Source organism: Scyliorhinus torazame, chromosome 9 (assembly GCF_047496885.1).
Source record: "Scyliorhinus torazame isolate Kashiwa2021f chromosome 9, sScyTor2.1, whole genome shotgun sequence".
NCBI lineage: Eukaryota > Metazoa > Chordata > Chondrichthyes > Carcharhiniformes > Scyliorhinidae > Scyliorhinus > Scyliorhinus torazame.
The window spans coordinates 248,658,358-248,682,395 of record NC_092715.1 but is presented as its reverse complement, the minus strand read 5'-3'; the positions used below and the strand labels follow the sequence as shown (position 1 = coordinate 248,682,395).

Sequence of the window (24,038 nt, the reverse complement as noted above, 5' to 3'; positions counted from 1 at the left end):
CTAAACAACAGCATACTCTCTTTGCACCACAGCGCTGTTTAAATGAAATGGACCAGCTTGTTTGTGAAGTGTCATCAGACTGACGGGGCTATACTTGTCGTAAGCTATTTGTCATAAACCCCGCATGAGAGAGATAACTACTTGACATCTCTACAACGAGGAAAGGGGCAGTTCACAAGAAATAATGGACATAATTGCGCTGGAGAAAAGTACAGAAGAGGCTTACAAGAATGTTGCCAGGGCTTGAGAATTGAGTTCTGAGGAACGGTTGGATGGACTGGGTTATTTTCCTTAGAAGAGGAGGCTGAGGGGTGACCTAATCGAGGTGTACAAAATTACTAGATAGGGTAGACAGGAAAGACCTGTTTCCACGAGCTACGGGATCAATTACCAGTGGGCATAGATTTAATGATGATTGGTAGATGGATTTGAGGAGATATGAGGGAAACCTTTTTCATCCAGGTAGTGGCAGCTTGGAATTCACTGTCTGAATTGGTGGCTGAGGTTGTAATGCTCATCTCATTTAAAAGGTAGCTGGGTCTGCATCTGAAGTGCTGTAACCTGCAATGGCTAGTTTCTTTTCTTCTCTTTTTTGGCTGGCACAGTCACAATGGGCTGAGTAGCCTTGTTCTGCACTGTAATCTTTCCATGGTTCTAATATTAACAAGTTCTCCTTCCTAACACTAATTTTCCTTCTCAATATAATTACTGAAAATACAGTCCATCAAGAGTGGCATAAGTCAACATGGCACAAAGTTGTTTCTTTAATACTTAGTTTTAAACAATTAAGAATTGTTTCCATAAAATCGCTCTCATTGAAAGCCGCAGTCCCTTAATTTGATGCTGAAAGGGATTATACAAAGTTGAGACATCATACTCAAATCTCTAGATCTGCTCTTTACATAATAATCTTCCCTGGGAGGTGGTGGCAAAGTGGTGTCATCATTGGACTAGTAATCCAGAGACCCAGATTAATGCTCTAGGGCTCCCAGGTTCAAATCCTGCCACTGCAGATGATGACATTTGAATTCACTAAAAATCTGGAATTAAAAGACTAATGATGACCATGAAACCATGGGCAATTTTTGTAAAAACCCATTTGCTTCACGAATGTCCTTTAGGGAAGGGAATCAGCTGTCATACCTGGCCTGCCCTACATGTGACTCCAGAACCACAGCAATGTGGTTGATTCTTAACTGTCCCTTCAGGGCAATTAGGGATGAGCACTAAATGCTCAGCCAACGAAACCCATGTCCCACAAACCAATTTTTTTTAAAATAGGAAAACAGGATTTCCATAAAGCTTTTCTCTATTATTCCTATTTGTTCAACCCGGCAAAAAGATAGCAGCAAATGTTCACAACTGTTCTCTCAGAAGGGGAAATATTTTGGGTTACTATGAATCTTTAAAGCTTTGTCTCTCCCCAACTCCTTGAAAATTACAGCAAAGTCTGGGAGCAAACATAATATGCTTAAAAGATGAAAAATTCATATCCCTCAACATTAGAGCTCAATAATAGCTTGGTGCATCACAGCTCTGGGACATACAAACTGGATGAACAGTATATTAAAATTTATTTGATGTTTTGTTAACTGAGAAATTTAAGGACAAAGTCTTCATTTCAGGACAAGGAACCCCTGCACACGTGTTCCTCTAACCACACTTGTCACGTTCCATAAGGCAAATAACATTTGAGGGGAAAACATAAAACTGACTTGACAGTGCCTTCAGTATCACAGTATAGTTATGATCTCATAGAACTAGACAATCCGCTGGCATGTAGCTTAAAGCAATTGAAAGAATGCCACAAACGATATTCATCATCCCAGACCGCAGGGAAATATTATGGAAGAAATCAGGAGTGATTAAAAAACCTGACATCTCACAACCTGTCATTTCAGATTTGCCAATTTTCAAAATAAAATCCTAAAAGTAGCATGCTAATCTTCTAATAAGAGGAAATATTCTTAATTTTGTACAATTTAACTAGATAAACGACTAACGATGACAACTAAGTGCATTTGCTCTGCTTTGCAACCAGCAGCTTCCAAAGAGGAATCAGACCACAGCAATTTTGTAACTAAGTACTGTGCAGGGGAACGTTTTGCCTGCGTCCTGTTTTCGGTCTACAATCAGTATTGTGCAAGCAGCATCTAATATTACATTGCTCAAGGCTTGTTCAGGTACACTGAGGGAGAATTCAGAATGTCCAATTCACCTAACAGCACATCTTTCAGGATTTGTCGGAGGAAACTGGAGCACCCGGAGGAAACCCACGCAGACACGGGGAGAACATGAAGACTCCACACACAGTGACCCAAGCCGGGAATCGTACCCGTGTCCCTGGCGTTGTGAGGCAACAGTGCTAACCAATCTGCTACCGTGCCGCCCATGTGCAGGGTAGGTGAATTGGCCATGCTAAATTTACCCTTAATTGGAAAAATAATTAATCCTCTGAGGAGCATTAATTGACTAGAGGTGAGTCTTCTGACCTTCACTCAGGCAGAAGTGCTGCCTCAGAGCTGTTGGCCAATCTGATTGGCTGGCAGTTCTGCCATCTCACTGCCAACTGGAGTGATTGTGACTCCCAGGACTACAAGTCACCCCTCACCAATCAACGTGCCAGAGTCCCCGGATGGCAGTAGGGAGAAGAAGGGAGACTTGTGGAGGTGGGGAGACAGGGGTGGGGCTCATGATTTGATGTCCAGGTGGGGGGAGAACAGGTGCTCCCCACCTTGGGCATAGGTTGCATGATTGACAAAGTAATGGAAACTTCCTCTACTGTCCCCCTTTTCTACCCGAGAAGGATCACATGCTGGACTATGTCCCCTTCCCTGAACACATTTTGTCGGCCTCAAAATTACAGAGAGGGCAAGAAATGGCCCTTAAGTGGCCATTATTTAGTAATCTAAAGGCTTCAATTAGGGCAAAGGCAGATGGGCTGCATTATGCATGCTTGGCTGAGCTCCAAGCTTCATTAATGGATTAGCTCAGTAGGGGTCTGTATACTCAGGTTGAAGTGGGATGTTACCATTGATTTATTGACATCTTTGTGATGTAATAATAAGTTATTCTTTCTTTTATCAGTTTTTTTTTCAATGTCTGCATGTTATATGGACATGATTGAGAGTCAGCTAAAGTTTCTGTTATTGAAGTTATGAATGACACTTATGAATGAAGTTTCTGAGTGACACTTTATAAGATTGTAAGTGCAGCATTTTTTTTCAAAACAGATTTCTGATTGGGCAATTTCTTCATGAGCATTTCAAGACTTACCATTGTTATTATATGCCCCATTGGTTCTATACGCAGAGCATAGTACATGCGTGGCCATGGAAGGAGCATAGGAGAATGAAGGTGGCTTGGGGTGCATGGAGAGAGCGTGGTGAGTGGGTGCGTGGGTTAGGGGATGTGAGGTCAGGATGCCTATCAGCCTTTAATACAACAGGGGCAATGTTCCAGAAAATAGAGGTGGGCGTTCTAACCAACCCGCCTTAGTACTCATCGAACTCTGTGGCCTCATCCGAACTGCTTCTATGTTGGTGGTCCTGAAATGATCCTGCCTCCCCACAGCAAAAATAATGCCTGAGGGGGCCGTTTATGTGGAGACGGGTCTGCCAAGTCAGGATATTTCCTGGCTAAAACATGCTGCCTTGTTAATGAAAATCTAGCCTGTCAAAATACAGCTGCAGCCTCCGCTATTTTGGATAATCATAGAATTTACAGAGCAGAAGGAGGCCATTCGGCCCATCGAGTCTGCACCGGCTCTTGGAAAGAGCTCCCTACCCAAGGTCAACACCGCCACCCTATCCCCATAACCCCGTAACCCAGTAACCCCACTAAGGGCAATTTTGGACACTAAGGGCAATTTATCACGGCCAATCCACCTAACCTGCACATCTTTTGACTGTGGGAGGAAACCGGAGCACTCGGAGGAAACCCACGCACACACGGGGAGGATGTGCAGACTCCGCACAGACAGTGACCCAAGCCAGAATCGAACCTGGGACCCTGGAGCTGTGGAGCAATTGTGCTATCCACAAGGCTACCGTGCTGCCCTAAATGTGATAAATGTGAGGTTATCCACTTTGGTGACAGAAATGGAAGGCATATTATCTGAACACCCATAAATTAGGAGAGGGGAATGTGTAACGCGACCTGGTGTCCTCATAAACCAGTCGCTGAAGATAAACATGCAGGTGCAGCAGCAAGGAAGGCAAATTATATGTTGGCCTTCATAGCGAGAGGATTATAGTACAGGAGCAGGGAGGTCTTGCTGCAATTATACAGAGCCTCGATGAAGCCACACCTGGAATATTGTGTGTGGTTTTGGTCTCCTTATCTCAGAAGAATGTTTTTGCTCTAGAGCGAATGCAGAGAGTGTTTACCAGATTGATTCCTCAGATGACGGGACTGACGTATGAGGAGAGCTTGAGTTTGTTAGGATTGTACTCGCTGGAGTTCAGAAGAATGAATGGATCTCAGAGAAACTTGGAAAATTCTAACAGGTCTAGACAGGATAGATGCAGGAAGGATGTTCTCGATGGTCATGGTGTCCAGAACCAGGCGTCACAGTCTGAGGGGTAGACCGTTTAGGACAGAGATGAGGAGAAATATCTTCACCCAGAGAGCATTGAGCCTGTTGAACCCAAAACGTTGTCTGTTTCCAAGAAGCAGTTCGATATCGCGTTTGGGGCAAAGGGGATCAAAGAATATGAAGAGAAGGCTGGATCAGGCTATTGAGTTAGACTATCAGACATGATCATAATGAATGGCGGAGCTGGCTCCAAGAGCCTCCTGCTCATATTTCCTATGTTTCTATGTTTTTGATCCTTTTATTTCTGGTAACCATCCATCACTTCGCTAACCTGCACTCCTACCTCCTCCTTTAATTTTAGTTCTCTCATTTTTCCTGCAACTGAACCTCCGCTTAGTTTGAAGCCCTGTCTACAGTCCTAGTTATGCGATTTGCCAGGACTCTGGGCCCAGCATGGTTCAGACGAAGACTGTCCCATCGGAACAGGTCCTTCCTTCCCTCGTACTGGTACCATTGTCCATCAATTCAAACCCAGGTATTGGATGTGTTGCTTCAACATTCAACAAGAATTTAACTGGAAGCATAAGCCTCATTATTTTCTGGACTATTGTCAGTGGAAGGAGACTTATCTCTAGTCTAGCCCCCATCCACCCTTCTTACCTGCTTTGTCCAATTTTTTGGCACCATTAACTATTTCAAGATCAAAGAGTCAAGGTGACTGTGACATTTTATTTGGCATCATTATATTCAACCACTCCTGCACATTGGTCAAATTAAATTCAAGTCAGTTTATACACACCATTAAATGGATTTTTGGTGTCTTAATGGTAAGATGCATATCATCATTGAGGGCCTATATTTATTAAAATAAATCTTGGAGAATTTCCGGGTCCTTTCCAATTGTTCCCTCCTTTCCATTGGTAAAGTGACAAATGTATTGGTTCTGGCAGATAAGGCTGAAGTGACCTCTTTTGTGTATCAATGTACAGATGACTGACCCTGAGGATATAAGCCAGTAGCATAAAAGTGCAATTCAGTGATAACTAACTGTAACAGACAAAACTGACCCGTAGTTGGATGTTGTCTGAAAGTCAGCAAATGGCACAACTTCTCTACCGAGCGGACAATGGCAAAGACAACGGTTTTCCGACATGCCCGAAAAGTCTGTCTGAGCCACATAATGTAATTCTTGGCTCCTCGTGTGGGTGCAAACCACCAACTGTGGAAACACAGTAGCCTCTTCTCCTTCTGCAAGAATTCCTTTTCTTCCTTTGAAATCTAGGACACACCCTCCCCATCTCACTGTTACACCAGCAGTGGCAGAAGGCGGCCCTTAAATGGCCATTAATTGACCACTTAAGGGCATCAATTGTCTCAAGGGCAGGTAGGCCATCTGAAATCTCACCCTGCTCCTGGTATAGTTCCAGCGGAGGAGGGAAGGCAATATGGACATGGTATCACAGTCATTAGCACTGCTACAGGGTCCCAGGTTCGATTCCGGCTTGGGTCACTGTGCGGAGTCCGCACGTTCTCCCCGTGTCTGCGTGGGTTTCCTCCAGGTGCTCCAGATTCCTCCCACAGTGCAAAAATGTGCAGATTAGGTGGATTGGCTATGCCAAATTGTCCCTTACTGTCCAAAGGTTACTGGGTTACGGGGATGGGGTGGAGGCTTGGGCTTAATTAGAGTATTCTTTTCAAGGGCTGGTGCAGACTCGATGGGCCAAAAGCCCCCCTTCTGCACTGTGAATGATTCTATGATCCAATGCTACGTGATCGCGTAATGTTGCACAGCACACTTGTATCACAAGTCCACTTCCAAGTGTAAAAGTATTGAAGGTGTAAATTGATATTTTTAAAATTGAAAACTCTTTAAAGAATGTTGACCTAGGGGCTAGTCATAACTTTTTGGAGCAATGCCTATCTACATTTTATGAGAAACTATAGATACATGATACACAGGAGTGAATTATATTGATACATTACTTTGTATTATTGGAATACGAAGTAATATTTTTTCAGGTAATGTTTCTCAACAGGGCACTCTAAATCACTTTACACAATGAAATCTGCTTTCATAATTCACCCTCTGCTTGCAATCAATTTTTGCTCTAACGCTGCTAAAATTAATCCAAAATTCTTAAAAGGCCAAATGCAGCTCACAGTCAAATACGCCTTTCTGAAAATCATCCTGCCAGCTTCTAATATTACTTTATTCATACAACACAGTATGAGTTTTATATTACAGTGCACACTTCATTGTGAACTCAGTCAGTGAAAGAATTGGAAAGCATACCAGCTATTGATGATTGAAAGGTACATTACAATAAAATGATTCAGGTGCATTCCAATGATGGAAAATATGTGTAGGATAGAAAAGTGTTGGATCACAAAAAAACAAGAAACCTTACCTTAACACCTGATCTTCCAGGCCAGATTTGGTCACAGTGAAGTTGATAATGGTAACCTTTATACATACCTGATGAAAAATGATGATATTATATGATAAATTATAAAATATCAGAACATATTTTCAACAAATAGGGCACGATCCAATGGTCACGCTGCACCGGAAGCTCGCTGCGGCGCCACACAGCCGATAAAAGTCGGGAGACCATGCTCCCCGGATCTACCTGGCTCGCAACACCTCACAGGATCCAATTCGATCTCGCAAGTCATGTGATCACGTTTTGGCAAATCTGCATATTAGAACGAGACAGCTATTCTGACTCTCATGTGCAAATTCCCGAGGCTTTGTGATTCATCCCCTTCACCTCAGAGACCTCGGATGAGCGCCATTCAGCACTGCTATGCAAAAACTAGGGGCCAGATGGAACAACATTTGTATGGGTCTGCCAGGGGCTCAGAGGCCCTCAGCCGCATGCTCTTTGGGCATGATGCTGCACTGGCTCTGCTGGTGCCATCTGGACACTTTGGCAGTGATAACTGGGTGCCAGCCTGGCACTGCCAAGGTGCCCAAATGGCACTTCCAGCTAGCAGTGCCAAGCTGGCACTTTTCCATGCGCACAATCGGGACAAGGGGTGCCCTGCGTGGGTATTGGTGGGGTGTAGGAAGTCAGGGATTGTTTTAGGGGTCTCGGAGATCGGGACGCCATTTAAAAACGGCGTCCCAATCTCTCGGCTGCACTGGGGAGTTCCAATGAACAGAGCTTCCCGCTGTACAAAACAGTGCTATGTGTGACCTTGGCCGTGCGATCCCCATTCAGGCCCCTTATACAATGTGAGTTGAGTAGAATATCCATGTGTTTCTTGGCACTGCGAGTGCCGGGAAACAGGCAGCTAAACATGATCGCTATGGGACTTTGTTCGCTTTTGGGCAAATCGCACCCATAGACTCCAGAATGAAAGATTCCAGTCTAACAGAATGAAAGATTCCTGTCTAACAGAATGAAAGATTCCTGTCTAACAGAATGAAAGATTCCAGTCTAACAGAATGAAAGATTCCCGTCTAACAGAATGAAAGATTCCTGTCTAACAGAATGAAAGATTCCAGTCTAAGTTCGGTGGTGGGAGCAGAACTCAGGGTGATTTCCGCTGGGGAATGAAATGGCTAACCACATGTGAGCTAGCGCTGGTCAGCTTATTACTTCTGCATTCACTGCAGTGAACATTGTGGTGGGGATTTGCTGGAAGTCACTGACTCTGCTGTTACCTCATGGGGTTGGAGGCCCGGTGGGAACCTGGGCAGCTGACACTAAACCTTCTGCCTTTGTGCAGCCACTACTCTGCCCTTCCCACGAACCTCCCTTCATTGCTCACTCACCACACAACTTTCACTCCCACCATCTGGTCTCAAGCATCGGCTGGCATTTACAGACACTCCCTAAAGAGATCAGTGCAGTGGTAACTCACCATTAATCATGGAAGAAGTGTACCTTGCCAGTTGCATGACACTTATGTACCGTTATAAAAATTAACTTTCTCATTTTCCACTGGCAGGGAACATAATTTGGTGGGGGAACCTAATTCTGGCAAGGTGGCCTTTTAAAAAGAATGTATGACCGGCTAATGCATGCAAACAAGCTGCCTGACATTGTCCGTCAACTTGCTTGAGGACTTTCATGTGGCAAGAACATAATTGCTGAAGTTCATCTTGCCGCAGGAGACTGATTTTTGGCCTCATGCCAAATTAAGATCCCCCATCGGCCAAAGTTCCTTCTGCTGCAGAACCGGAATGTTCCACCAAAATGTAGGCTTTTCATTTTCCCTCACTTCAGAAAATTGTGACATGTATTCCTTGAGTTTATGAAATGTCTGAAAGATGTTTGTATAGAAAATCAACAAGTGATTATCTGTGATAAGAACAGATTTACAGCAATAGATATTAATTATATCCAATCATGTACACCAAGCAAACTGTCGCTTCCGAGAATGCAACCTTATCTAAAATTATAGTCAATCCTCAATAGGAACGAATCCACAATCCAAGGCTCTCGAGAAGCATAACTCGGATATCACAGACATAAAGCTCATGATCTTTTTGTCCATTCATTTTAATGGGCAGAAAATCATGGCAGTACATCAGCGATTTCACCAGATGTGCTGCCTGCAATGGCCTGAATTGTGGAATCATCCCAAGTATTCTAAAATCTTGTGAAGAGGTATAAGAGAGTGACTGAGTCTCTGTAAATTTATTTGCACACACAAAACGATAATTTACCTATTGGAGCTATGGTATTAAATTCAATTTTCTCAGACAGTATGATATTTCCAGTACAAATCGAGAGAAAATATTTAAGGACACCACCTTAAAGCGCAAGCTGTGCAAACTCAGATGGCCAACCCCCTTCTGCTGTATTTGAAAACAGACCATGCTTTGCAATCTGAATTTTTAAAATAGAGCAGAAATTGGTGGTAGAATACAAATATTACAGGTGTGTGGAAGGAAAGAATATAACTCCTGGCAAATAAATGCAAATCACAGGTTAAGCCAAAACGGTCTTAAAAGGACCTCTTCCCATGTTGGTCCAAGAGGAGATCATTACATAAGTACAAAGAACTTGACCTTATAATCCAGGTGTTATTACTCAATTCACTATTATCTGTTTTGTAGTAGTTTTGCCTAATGGCTTATAATCAAGTTACCATGACACCTGCCATCGGTAATCCTTGCTGAAAAGGATGAGCACTTGACGTGGACAGGGTCAGGGTTAGCCGAATGGTGTCTTTTCGGGGCAAATACCTATCAATGCACATTGTCTGGCTTCACCTGTGAAGATTAGGCGCTTGAGTAAAAATCCAGAGGCCTACGAATGCTCAAAACCATACTTTCAAATGATAACAGCAACTTTGCGTATGCCAGAAGTAAAAGTGGGGGATGATGGAACAAAAGTTAAAAAATAAAACTATCAGAAATACCTCTGGTAGATAGTGCGGATTGGACATTTTGGTTGTCATGTAAAATTTGAAGTTTTTGTCGTAATCAATGTCTGTATCTCCCAGCCGCATGAGCAATCTGCCACCTGCCAAAAATGTCTGATTGAGAAGAATAGGCTCCAGGGATGGATCCAAGCTCTCCCTCAGCTATAATTTAAAAGCAAAATATTGAGTCAACATAACAAATGATGGTTGTTTTAGTGTGAAGATAGAAAAGCACAAGACAGTAGCAGGTATACAAAGGTCTTCCTCACAGTGAGTTGGAAGATGTGCTATTTTATCATAACAGAACTATTTAACAATTTAGACCAACTTCCAGCCTGAAATAGATGTAAAATGGGTACAATGTGATTTGATTTCTACCCGCAATAATAATGTAGTAATTCTCATGAAGTATTCCTCACATGCAGAGTATTGCATATCACTTCTAACTACCTCAGTGTTCTCTCACTGTTTTTGTCTCAGTCTTCCCTTCTCTCTCTTTCTATTTATCGATATGTCTCCAATAGGCTGGATTCTCCATCTGGAGACGAAGTGCTCCCACCGGAATATAATCGCTTCTGGTCTCCACACGACACCGGGCGATGGCCTCTCCTTTCTCATGTAAATTTATGCACGGAGGAGAGCTCGCAGGATTCTGTCGGAATCCCAGTATTGGACTGCCATTTTGAGTGGGTAGCCCGGTACAGAGGTCTGGCAGCATGCCCCCCTCCCCCCGACAATGCAAATCCTGCACCTCCCATCCCCTCCGCTGACAAGCAGGGGCGTTCTTCCCCACCCTCCAGCCCCTACCACCACCATGAAAATACCTGGTCACGGGGTGGCACGTGGCGCAGTGGTTAGCACTTCAAATCCCGGACCTGGGTCACTGTCCGTGTGGAGTTTGCACATTCTCCCCATGTCTGCGTGGGTTTCACTCCCATAACCCAAAGATTGCAGGTTCGGTGGATTGACCACACTAAATTGCCCCTTAATTGGAAAACAAAATAATTGGGTACTCTAAATGTATTTAAAAAAAGAAATAACAGGTCACCCCCTATAGCACATACGCATGAGAGTGATCTGAACCCCCCACTGACCCCCCCCCCCCCCCCAATCAGACCCCCCCAACAGAGACCATCCCATCAGGCCCCCATCAGAGATGCCCCATCAGAGATCCCTGTCTGCAGTCGAGGAAGTAGGGTGAAAAACCACTTACCCTTTCCTAACATCTGCTACCTCAGATAAAAGTGTTTAAAGCGGCAGCTGCTCGAAGTGTCAGAGGCTTTCTCGAAAGCCATGTACACTTCAAAAAGCTTTAAATGCCTTTGACAGCATTTGAAATTCAGATCTTCCATTTAATTTCCCACAGCAATACATTCATTAGCCAGTAACTGACAAGTTTTATTACTCCAGAGACTGCTGCTTGGTGTTTTAATCACAGGTGGGGGCAGGGAGAGAGATAAGTAGCAGAGGCTCACTGTTTTATATTGGAAATAGCGGCTCATAGAATCATAGATTTATGCAAAAAGAGGCGGTTCCAGTCCATCGAGTCTGCATATTCAAAAGACCACCTTACCTGAGCCCAATCCCCCTCCTGTAACCCCAGCCTAAGGGGTAATTTAGAACAAAGAACAAAGAAAAGTGCAGCACAGGAACAGGCCCTTCGGCCCTCCAAGCCCATGCCGACCATGCTGCCGGTCTAAACTAAAATTCCGTATCCCTCTATTCCCATCCTATTCATGTATTTGTCAAGATGCCCCTTAAATGTCACTCATCTGGCCGTCTAGTATGGGGCCCTGACCAACAAGAGTTCCTGCGGCGCTGTGTGGAAGAACTTAAAAAGGAGATGAAGAAGGAGCTGCTGGCCCCGATATTACAGGCGATTGAAGAGCTAAAGGAGGAGCAAAAGACCCAGGAGCAGGAGCTTCGGGTCGTGAAGGCAAAGGCCGCTGAAAATGAAGACGAAATACAGGGCTTGGTGGTGAAGACAGAGATGCACGAGGCACAACACAAAAAGGTGTGTGGTAAGGCTGGAGGTGCTGGAGAATAATGCGAGGAGGAAGAATTTAAGGATTCTTGGTCTTCCCGAAGGTGCAGAAGGGGCGGACGTCAGGGCATATGTGAGCACGATGCTTCACTCGTTAATGGGATCGGAGGCCCCGATGGGCCCGTTGGAGGTGGAGGGAGCTTATCGAGTTATGACGCGAAGACCGAGGGCTGGAGAAATACCTCGAGCCATAGTGGTGAGATTTCTCCGATATAATGACAGAGAGATGGTCCTCAGATGGGCGAAGAAAACTCGGAACAGTAGGTGGGAGAACGCGGTGATCCGCGTATATCAAGATTGGAGTGCGGAGGTGGCGAGAAGGAGGGCAAGTTTTAATCGGGCCAAGGCGGTGCTTCACAAAAGGAAGGTCAAATTTGGAATGTTGCAACCGGCAAGACTGTGGGTCACACACCAAGGAAGCACCACTACTTTGAGACGGCAGAAGAGGCATGGACATTCATTGTGGGGGAGCAGCTGGAATAGGCGGGCCAGAAAAAGAACGTTTGGGACAAAGTGGTGGGGTGATTACGTGGGGTGAAGGGGGGGAAAAAGGGGGAAGGGATGATCTCTCAAGTTGTTAATCTTGCGACCCTGTAACTTTTCTCTCTTCCCCATGTCGTGCGGAGCGGGGGGGGGGGGGGAGGGAGGATGAGGAATTGTGGGCGTCGGCCATTAGGGGTGGGGCCAAGTGGGAAACGCGGGCTTTGTTCCCGCGCTATGGTAATCATGGCGGGAACAGGGAAGCAGGAAGGAGGGGGCCTCGCACAGTGGGGGCCGAGGTCACGGGGGGAAGCCGAGGTCAGCCAGAGTTTGCTGACTTCTGGGAGCAACATGGGGGGTGCAATTACGCTAGAAAAGGATCTAGCGGGGGGGGGGGGGGGGGTTAACTGGGTTGCTGCTGCTGGGGAGAAGGGGGAGCTGGTACGGGGTGGGGTGGTCGAGGCGGGAGGGCGCCGTCGGGGGGAGATACGGCTACGTGGGAACCGGGTGAGGAGCTGGATTAAAAAAGGGGATGGCTAGTCGACAAGGGGGTGGGGGGTAAAGAGCCCCCCAACCAGGCTGATCACGTGGAATGTGAGAGGGCTGAACGGGCCGATTAAAAGGGCACGGGTACTCGCACACCTAAAGAAATTAAAGGCAGATGTGGTTATGTTGCAGGAGACGCATCTGAAACTGATAGACCAGGTCAGACTACGCAAAGGATGGGTGGGGCAGGTGTTTCATTCGGGGTTAGGCGCAAAGAACAGGGGGGTGGCTATATTAGTGGGGAAACGGGTACTGTTTGAGGCAAAGACCATAGTGGCGGATAGTGGGGGTAGATATGTGATGGTGAGTGGCAGATTGCAATGGGAGGCGGTGGTTCTAGTGAACGTACATGCCCCGAACTGGGATGATGCCAATTTTATGAGGCGTATGTTGGGACGTATCCCGGACCTAGAGGCGGGAAAGTTGGTAATGGGGGGAGACTTCAATACGGTGCTGGACCCTGGGCTGGACAGATCGAGGTCCAGGACCGGGAGGAGGCCGGCTGCAGCTAGGGTGCTCAAGGACTTTATGGAGCAGATGGGAGGAGTAGACCCCTGGAGATTTAGCAGGCCTAGGAGTAAGGAGTTCTCGTTTTTCTCCTATGTCCATAAAGTATATTCACGGATAGACTTTTTTGTTTTGGGTAGGGCGCTGATCCCGAAGGTGACAGGGACGGAGTACACGGCTATAGCTATCTCGGACCACGCTCCACATTGGGTGGACCTCGAGATAGGGGAGGAAAAAGAACAGCACCCGCCCTGGAGAATGGACATGGGACTATTGGCAGATGAGGGGGTATGTTTAAGGGTGAGGGGGTGTATTGAAAGGTACTTGGAGTTTAATGACAATGGGGAGGTTCAGGTGGGAGTGGTCTGGGAGGCGTTGAAGGCAGTGGTTAGAGGGGAGCTGATATCTATCAGGGCACATAAAGGAAAGCAGGAGGGTAGGGAAAGGGAGCGGTTGTTGAAAGAACTTCTGAGGGTGGACAGACAATATGCGGAGGCACCGGAGGAGGGACTAGACAGGGAAAGGCAAAGGCTACATGTAGAATTTGACTTGTTGACTACGGGTAATGCAGAGGCACAATGGAGGAAGGCACAAGGTGTACAGTATGAATATGGGGAGAAGGCGAGCCGGTTGCTGGCCCACCAACTGAGGAAGAGGAGAGCAGCGAGGGAGATGGGGGGGTGAGAGACGAGGAGGGAGAGATGGAGCGGGGAGCGGAGAGAGTGAATGGGGTGTTCAAGGCATTCTACGAAAGATTATATAAAGCTCAGCCCCCGGAAGGGAAGGAGAGAATGATGTGCTTTCTGGATTCAGCTGGAATTCCGTAAGGTGGAGGAGCAGGAGAGGGCGGGACTGGGAGCACAGATTGAGATGGAGGAGGTAGTGAAAGGGATTGGGAACATGCAGGCGGGGAAGGCCCTGGGACCAGACGGATTCCCAGTGGAATTTTATAGGAAGTATATGGACTTGCTGGCCCCGCTTCTGACGAGAACCTTTAATGAGGCTAGGGAAAGGGGGCAGTTGTCCCCGACTATGTCAGAGGCAACGATATCGCTCCTCCTAAAGAAGGAAAAAGACCCGCTGCAATGCGGGTCCTACAGGCCCATTTCTCTTTTAAATGTGGATGCTAAGATTCTGGCCAAGGTAATGGCGACGAGGATAGAGGACTGTGTCCCGGGGGTGGTTCATGAGGACCAAACTGGGTTTGTGAAGGGGAAACAGCTGAACACGAACATACGGAGGTTGCTAGGGGTAATGATGATGCCCCCGCCAAAGGGGGAAGTGGAGATAGTGGTGGCGATGGATGCCGAGAAAGCATTTGATAGAGTGGAGTGGGATTATCTGTGGGAGGTGCTGAGGAGATTTGCCTTTGGAGCTGGGTATATTGGATGGGTACAGTTGCTGCATAGGGCACCGATGGCGAGTGTGGTTACGAATGGACGGGGGTCTGATTATTTCCGGCTTTACAGAGGGACGAGGCAGGGGTGTCCCCTGTCTCCGTTATTGTTTGCACTGGCGATTGAGCACCTGGCCATGGCACTGAGGGGTTCCAGGAAGTGGAGGGGAGTGTTTAGGGGAGGAGAAGAACACCGGGTATCTTTGTATGCGGATGATTTGTTGTTGTATGTGGCGGACCCGGTGGAGGGGATGCCAGAGATAATGCGGATACTTGGGGAGTTTGGGGATTTTTCGGGGTATAAATTGAACATGGGGAAAAGTGAGTTGTTTGTGGTGCATCCGGGGGAGCAGAGCAGGGAAATAGAGGATTTACTGCTGAGGAAGGTAACAAGAGACTTCCGGTACTTGGGGATTCAGATAGCCAAGAATTGGGGAACCTTACACCGGCTTAATTTAACACGATTGGTGGAACAGATGGAGGAGGACTTCAAGAGATGGGACATGGTGTCCCTGTCACTGGCGGGTAGGGTGCAGGCGGTTAAAATGGTGGTTTTCCCGAGATTCCTCTTTGTGTTTCAGTGCCTCCCGGTGATGGTCACGAAGGCTTTTTTTAAGAGAATCGAGAAAAGCATTATGAGTTTTGTGTGGGCCGGGAAGACCCCGAGAGTGAGGAGGGGGTTCTTGCAGCGTAGTAGGGATAGGGGGGGGGGTTGGCACTACCGAGCCTAAATGATTATTACTGGGCCGCCAATATTTCAATGGTGTGTAAGTGGATGGGAGAAGGGGAGGGAGCGGCGTGGAAGAGATTGGAGAGGGCGTCCTGCAAGGGGACCAGCTTACACGCAATGGTGACGGCACCGTTGCCGTTCTCACCGAAGAAATATACTACAAGCCCGGTGGTGGTGGCAACATTAAAAATTTGGGGGCAGTGGAGACGGCATGGGGGAAGGACGAGAGCCTCGGTGCGGTCCCCGATAAGAAATAACCATAGGTTTGTTCCGGAGAGAATGGATGGGGGATTTGGAGCATGGCAAAGAGCTGGGGTAGTACAATTGAGAGATCTGTTCGTAGATGGGACATTTGCGAGTCTGGGAGCGCTGACGGAGAAATATGGGTTGCCCCAAGGGAATGCATTTCGGTATATGCAACTGAGGGCTTTTGTGAGGCAACAGGTGAGGGAATTCCCGCAGCTCCCGACGCAGGAGGTGCAGGATAGAGTGATCTCAGAGACATGGGTGGGGGATGGTAAGGTGTCGGACATATATAGAGAAATGAGGGACGAGGGGGAGATCATGGTAGATGAGCTGAAAGGGAAATGGGAAGAAGAGCTGGGGGAGGAGATTGAGGAGGGGCTGTGGGCTGATGCCCTACGTAGGGTAAACTCGTCGTCCTCGTGTGCCAGGCTAAGCCTGATACAATTCAAGGTTCTACACAGGGCGCATATGACTGGAGCACGGCTCAGTACATTTTTCGGGGTAGAGGATAGGTGTGGGAGATGCTCAAGAAGCCCAGCGAATCACACCCACATGTTCTGGTCATGCCCGGCACTACAGGGGTTCTGGGTGGGGGTGGCAAAGGTGCTTTCGAAGGTGGTGGGGGTCCGGGTCGAGCCAGGCTGGGGGTTGGCTATATTCGGGGTTGCAGAAGAGCCGGGAGTGCAGGAGGCGAGAGAGGCTGATGTTTTGGCCTTTGCGTCCCTAGTAGCCCGGCGCAGGATATTGCTTATGTGGAAGGAAGCCAAACCCCCGGGCGTGGAGACCTGGATAAACGACATGGCAGGGTTTATAAAGTTAGAACGGATCAAGTTCGTATAAAGGGGTTCGGCTAAAGGGTTCACCAGGCAGTGGCAACCGTTTGTCAACTACCTCACAGAACGATAGAGGGAATGAAAAAGAAGGAAAACAACAGCAGCAACCCAGGGGGGAGGGGGGGAGGGGGGCGGGGGGAGGATCCGGGCGGGCTCTTAGGGATGTCATTGTCTATGTATAGACATCTGTTATAGGTAATGTATATTGGACTGTTGGATTGTATCTTTGGAGAGTAACTATTTTTGACAAGGCAGTTGCCATTTAGTTTTGTTTTTGTTTCTGTTTATATATTATTTATTTACTTGTTTAAAACTGGCCACTGTTATTTATATTGCTTTATTGTTGTTTAAAAGAAAAACTATGTACTGTTATGTTTGGCCAAAAAATCTTGAATAAAATATATATATTTTTTTTAAATGTCACTCATCGTCCCTGCTTCCACCACCTCTTCCGGTAGCGAGTTCCAGGCACCCACTACCCTCTGTGTAAAAAAACTTGCCTCGTACATCTCCTCTAAACCTTGCCCCTCACACCTTAAACCTATGCCCCCTAGTAATTGACCCCTTTACCCTGGGGAAAAGCCTCTGACTATCCACTCTGTCTATGCTCTGCATAATTTTGTAGAGCTCAACCTCCGTCGTTCCAGTGAGAACAAACCAAATTTATTCAACCGCTCCTCATAGCTAATGGCCTCCATACCAGGCAACATCCTGGTAAATCCCTTCTGCACCCTCTCTAAACCCTCCACATCCTTCTGGTAGTGTGGCGACCAGAATTGAACACTATACTCCAGGTGTGGCCTAAATAAGGTTCTATACGACTGCAACATGACTTGCCAATTCTTATACTCAATGCCCCGGCCAATGAAGGCAAGCATGCCGTATGTCTTCTTGACTACCTTCTCCACCTGTGTTGCCCCTTTCAGTGACCTGTGGACCTGTACACCTAGATCTCTCTGACTTTCAATACTCTTGAGGGTTCTACCATTCACTGTATATTCCCTACCTGCATTAGACCTTCCAAAATGCATTACCTCAATTTAGCATGGTCGATCCACTTAACCTGCACATCTTTAAACTGTGGGAGGAAACCAAAGCATCTGGAGAAAACTAATGCAGACATGGGCAGAATGTGCAAACTCCACACAGACTGTCACCCAAGTTTGGCATCGGACCCGGATCCCTGGCACGGAGGCAGCAGTGCTAACCCTATGCCGCCGTGCTGCTCCACATTCACATTTTCTTAAACCTTGCTTTTCGGTGGGAGTCCTTTCATGGGCCCTTTAAGGACTACCAAATAGACCAGATGTCAAAACTCATTCTCTTGAATGCAGCTGGCACAGAACTCTTCTAGCAGGTGTTAAGCATCTATTTGCGTATACAGAGGGTCTAACATGCACGCTAGATGCCCATTTCTTGTCTATACAACTCTGGCAACTGGTGTGCTTCCTACTCATCATATTGGAAGCTTTGGTATCCATTTAGCATTTGGAGGCTATGTGCAGCACCATTAATGTTGAAGTCTGATAGATGCACCTTTCTCGTGTATGAGTATTTATAATTAAATGGTATATTAATAAATATACAGATATAAATAAATAGAAACAGCTAGTTATATGTAAGTATGTTAATATGGATGCCCAATGGCCTTGCTCAAGCTAAGTAGGATCATGCACTCTTTGTAAGGTTGGAAGTGTGGTCTCATGTAAAACATGGTCTTTTAGTTCATAAATTAGTGTGTTTGTATCTCCTTAAGGCTATAACATATTAATTTTATGCGATCAGAACCTCAGATCAATTGCTATAAATTTTCTTCGTTGAGAGAAATTTGCAAATTGCAAAATGTTTGTTCGGGTTCAGATTTGAGGTCAGATGACAATCTTGCGAACGTAGATTGGCCAGAAGCTCCTTTTTCTGACTCTGAATAAACTACGCTGAACAGTCTCCTTGGCTCTGGCACAACTGAAGACGAATTCTAAACCTCTGCTCTAGCTCAGTCTTTGGTTTGCTGTACTTTTTAACTATATTGCACGTTGTTTGCTGTTGATTCTCTTTCCACCCCTAGTGGAGTACAAGGCAGCTTCCATCTGTTCCCTCAGCTAGTTTTCAGCTGGAGCAGATCGCTAGCCTGTCACCAGGGGCTTATAGTTTGAGGAGCACAACTCAACATCAAGCATGGCTGGCCAAGAGTTTTTCCCCCTCTTACCACTCGCCACTGGCATGTTGAAAGGAGTTTTCAGGCTCACACTTAAACCGTTTAGCCACATTTTAAAGGCCATCCAGTCCCAGGGAGTGCCTGGAACCTGGAGCTTCTGGCTCAGAGGAAGGGATGCTACCCACTGGGCCATGAGACACCCTAAATTACGCACATATCTCCTTGTAGATGTAAGCATGTAACTTCTTACTGTTGATTTGCATCTACAAAGTGTGGTGTCTGATGGGTGAAATCTGAAGTACAATAACCAAATATCTTTAGTCATTTTTACATGGGTTTACGATGCATGCTTTAGCGATCGTATACTTGGTGACATGACTTGAATAATGCTTGGCTGCTGAGTTATTTATTTGGGTGAGATTAAAAACACATTGAGCAGAATATATTTACCTCTTCCAACAGTATCGGCATGCCAAGCCGAATACCATTTTCTAATGTGCGTAAGAAGCCAGTGTCTGTGAGCTTAATTATTTTCAAGCCATTTTTAGTTTCCATGTTTCTTATCCAGCGATTTGCCTATGTAGAAAAATCATAATAGTGAATGCATTATCAAAGATTTGACATAAAATGTAAACATAAATATTTTTTAAAACAAATGTGTTGAGGTTTGCTACTCTTTCACTAGCAATTATTCCCAATTGGAGTTTGATTTTCAAAGAATAGTGTGTAGAATCAGAGCCCGCACAGATTGATAGTTTGAGAATTATCACTTGGATTTCACTAACATCCATAAGGTTACCATCACAATGTATTTTGCGGCTGATCAATTTTTACACCCGGCCAGCAGGAAGCCACTGTTTGCATCACTGCATCAGTTAATCAGATGCACTTTAATATCTGCCTCAACATGAGAGCTGACGAATTGTCAGAAAAGACTGTTGCGTTGTTTGAAAGGGGAAGAAAAGACAGGAATATGTTTTTCCTACGTGCGGTTCCATTGACCATGTGAAAAAATAATATGTATAAATATGTATGCTATCTAACAAATAAATAAATAAACATGTGCCTGTCCAATAGTGTCCATTTATTTTCTATACCCTTTCTTCCAGAGCCAGTCTAGTGCGCTCAGTGGGAAATACATCCAAATCTGATAATGGTACAGTGAATCATAAAAGGAATAGAAATTTGCAGTACGACGAGACAAACAAAATATGAGATAGTCCAAATTGTAAGAATGACGAAGAGTCCAATCTAAAGAGGAACGCATTATGAGGGTGGATAAATGGAGATGAGATGTTAGTGAGTCATTAAAAGCTAGCTCATCGATACAGAAGACGATTAAACATGGTATTACGATCCCTGTGGAGCAATGTTAAACCAGACTTTACCAAACAACTCTCAAATGAAGAAATTAACAACAGTGTTTCACTTTTTTCAATCATTTAGAACCAATACAAATTAAACATGAATTACCATACAAATTGTACTTCAAATAAAAAGGTAGATTTCACTCCAGAGTCAAGACAACAAAGACACATTTTCCACAACCATGAGCATCTGCACAGAATTGTGACATCACACATTCCAAAGATCACCACTTGGGCTTCATGTACATGAGCTCACTGTCACACTCAATCGATTTGGCCCTCAGTTTGCATTCACCAGCAGCTGTACTCCAGGTGAGGTTCCCAGAGAGGATTGTCACCGGAATGGCATATTCCCGCAAGACTTCTGTCACTAGTTTCATGACAGTCTTGATGACACATTCCCCGCTGCATGGGATGGACATTCCCAATTCACCGGAATGGACATTCTCAATGCCTGGGGATGGACATTCTCAATGCAAAGAGAATGGACATTCTCAATGCACGGGGAACGGACATTCTCAATGCACGGGGAAACATAGAATTTACAGTGCAGAAGGAGGCCATTTGGCCCATCGAGTCTGCATCGGCTCTTGGAAAGAGCACCCTACCCAAGGTCAACACCTGCACCCTATCCCCATAACCCAGTGAACCCCACACAACACTAAGGGCAAATTTGGACACTAAGGGCAATTTATCGTGGCCAATCCACCTAATCTGCACATCTTTGGACTGTGGGAGGAAACCGGAGCATCCGGAGGAAACCCACGCACACACGAGGAGGATGTGCAGACTCCGCACAGACAGTGACCCAAGCCGGAATTTAACCTGGGACCCTGGAGCTGTGAAGCAATTGTGCTATCCACAATGCTACCGTGCTGCCCACTATGGGCATTCTCAATGCACGGGGAATGGACATTGTTAATGCACGGGGAATGGACATTTTCAATGCACGGGGATGGACATTCTCAATGCACGGGGATGCACATTCTCAATGCACGGGAAATGGACATTTTCAATGCATGGGGAATGGACATTCTCAATGCACGGGGATGGACATTCTCAATGCACGGGGATGGACATTCTCAATGCACAGGGAATGGACATTCTCAATGCACGGGGAATGGATATTCTCAATGCACGGGGATGGACATTTTCAATGCACGGGGAATAGACATTCTCAATTCACATTGATGGACATTCTCAATGCACATGGATTGACATTCTCAATGCACGGAGATTGACATTCTCAATGCACGGGATGGACATTCTCAATGCACGGAGATGAACATTCTCAATGCATGTGGATGGACATTCTCAATGCACGGGGAATGGACATTCTCAATCCACGGGGAATGGTCATTTTCAATGCATGGGGATGGACAATCTCAATGCACGGGGAATGGACATTCTCAATGAACGGGGAATGGACATTTTCAATGCACGTGGATGGACATTCTCAATGCACGGAGATGGACATTCTCAATGGACGTGAATGGGAATTCTCAATGCACAGGCAATGGACATTCTCAATGCACGGGGAATGCACATTCTCAATGCACAGGGATAGACATTCTCAATGCATGGGGATTGACATTCTCAATGCACGGGATTGGACATTCACAATGCACGGAGAATGGACATTCTCAATGCACGGGGATGGACATTCTCAATGCAAGGGGAATGAACATTCTCAATTCACGGGGATGGACATTCTCAATGCACCTGGATGAACATTCTCAATGCACCTGAATGGGCATCCTCAATGCACAGGGAATGGACATTCTCAATGCACGGGGAATGGACATTTTCAATGCACGGGGATGCACATTCTCAATGCACGGGAAATGGACATTTTCAATGCATGGGGAATGGACAGTCACAATGCAAGGGGATGGACATTCTCAATGCACGGGGATGGACGTTCTCAATGCACAGGGAATGGACATTCTCAATGCACAGGGAATGGACATTCTCAATGCACGGGGAAGGACATTTTCAATGCACAGGGAATGGACATTCTCAATTCATGTTGATGGACATTCTCAATGCACGGGGATTGACATTCTCGATACACGGGAATGGACATTCTCAATTCACGTTGATGGACATTCTCAATGCACGGAGATTGGCATTCTCAATGCACGGGATGGACATTCTCAATGCACGGAGAATGGACATTCTCAATGCAAGGGGAATGAACATTCTCAATCCACGGGGAATGGCCATTTTCAATGCACGGGGATGGACAATCAAAATGCATGGGGAATGGACATTCTCAATGCACGGAGATGGACATTCTTAATGCACCAGGATGAACATTCTCAATGCACGTGAATAGGCATTCTCAATGCACAGGGAATGGACATTCTCAATGCACGGGGAATGCACATTCTCAATGCACGGGGATGGACATTCTCAATGCACGGGGATTGACATTCTCAATGCACGGGATTGGTCATTCACAATGCACGGAGAATGGACATTCTCAATGCACGGGGATGGACATTCTCAATGCAAGGGGAATGAACATTCTCAATTCACGGGGATGGACATTCTCAATGCACCTGGATGAACATTCTCAATGCACCTGAATGGGCATTCTCAATGCACGGGAAATGCACGTTCTCAATGCACGGGGATGGACATTCTCAATGCACGGGAATGGACATTCTCAATTCACAGTGATGGACATTCTCAATGCACGGGGAATGCACATTCTCAATTCACGGAGATGGACATTCTCAATGCACGGGGATTGACATTCTCAATGCAGGGGATTGGACATTCACAATGCACGAAGAATGGACATTCTCAATGCACGGGGATGGACATTCTCAATGCACGGGGATGGACATTCTCAATGCAGGGGAATGGACATTCTCAATGCACGGGAATGGACATTTTCACTGTACAGAGGATGGACATTCTCAATGCTCGGGGAATGGACATTCTCAGTGCACGGGCATGGACATTCTCAATGCACGGGAAATGGACATTCTCAATGCACGGGGATGACATTTTCAATGCACGGGCATGGACATTCTCAATGCACGGAGAATGGACATTCTCAATGCACGGGGATGGACATTTTCAATACACAGGGAATGGACATTCTCAATGCACTGGGATGGACATTCTCAAATCACGGAAAATGGAAATTCTCAATGCAGGGGCAATGGACATTTTCAATGCACGGGAATGGACATTCTCAATGCACGGGGAATGGACATTCTCAATGCACGGAGAATGGACATTCTCAATGCATGGTGATGGACATTCTCAATGCACGGGGATGGACATTCTCAATGCACGGAGAATGGACATTCTCAATGCACAGGGATGGACATTCTCAATTCACAGGGATTGGAAATTCTCAATGCACGGGAAGTGGACATTCTCAATGCATGGGGATTGGACATTCTCAATGCACGGGTATGCACATTCTCAATGCAAGGGGATTGAACATTCTCAATTCACGGGGATGGACATTCTCAATGCACCTGGATGAACATTCTCAATGCACCTGAATGGGCATCCTCAATGCACAGGGAATGGACATTCTCAATGCACGGGGAATGGACATTTTCAATGCACGGGGATGCACATTCTCAATGCACGGGAAATGGACATTTTCAATGCATGGGGAATGGACAGTCACAATGCAAGGGGATGGACATTCTCAATGCACGGGGATGGACGTTCTCAATGCACAGGGAATGGACATTCTCAATGCACAGGGAATGGACATTCTCAATGCACGGGGAAGGACATTTTCAATGCACAGGGAATGGACATTCTCAATTCACGTTGATGGACAT

General features: G+C 46.0%; 1 protein-coding gene across 1 annotated transcript in view; it reads right to left on the bottom strand.

Annotated features, from left to right (window-relative positions):
- Positions 1-24,038, bottom strand: part of dnah6 (dynein, axonemal, heavy chain 6) — a 522,203-nt gene that overhangs the window by 149,047 nt on the left and 349,118 nt on the right. The window contains exons 56-58 of the mRNA XM_072517256.1: positions 19,304-19,429; positions 9,914-10,078; positions 6,946-7,013 (exon numbers count right to left, since the gene is read on the bottom strand). Coding sequence (XP_072373357.1) covers positions 6,946-7,013; positions 9,914-10,078; positions 19,304-19,429 — 359 coding nt within the window. The remainder of the gene's footprint in view (positions 1-6,945; positions 7,014-9,913; positions 10,079-19,303; positions 19,430-24,038) is intronic.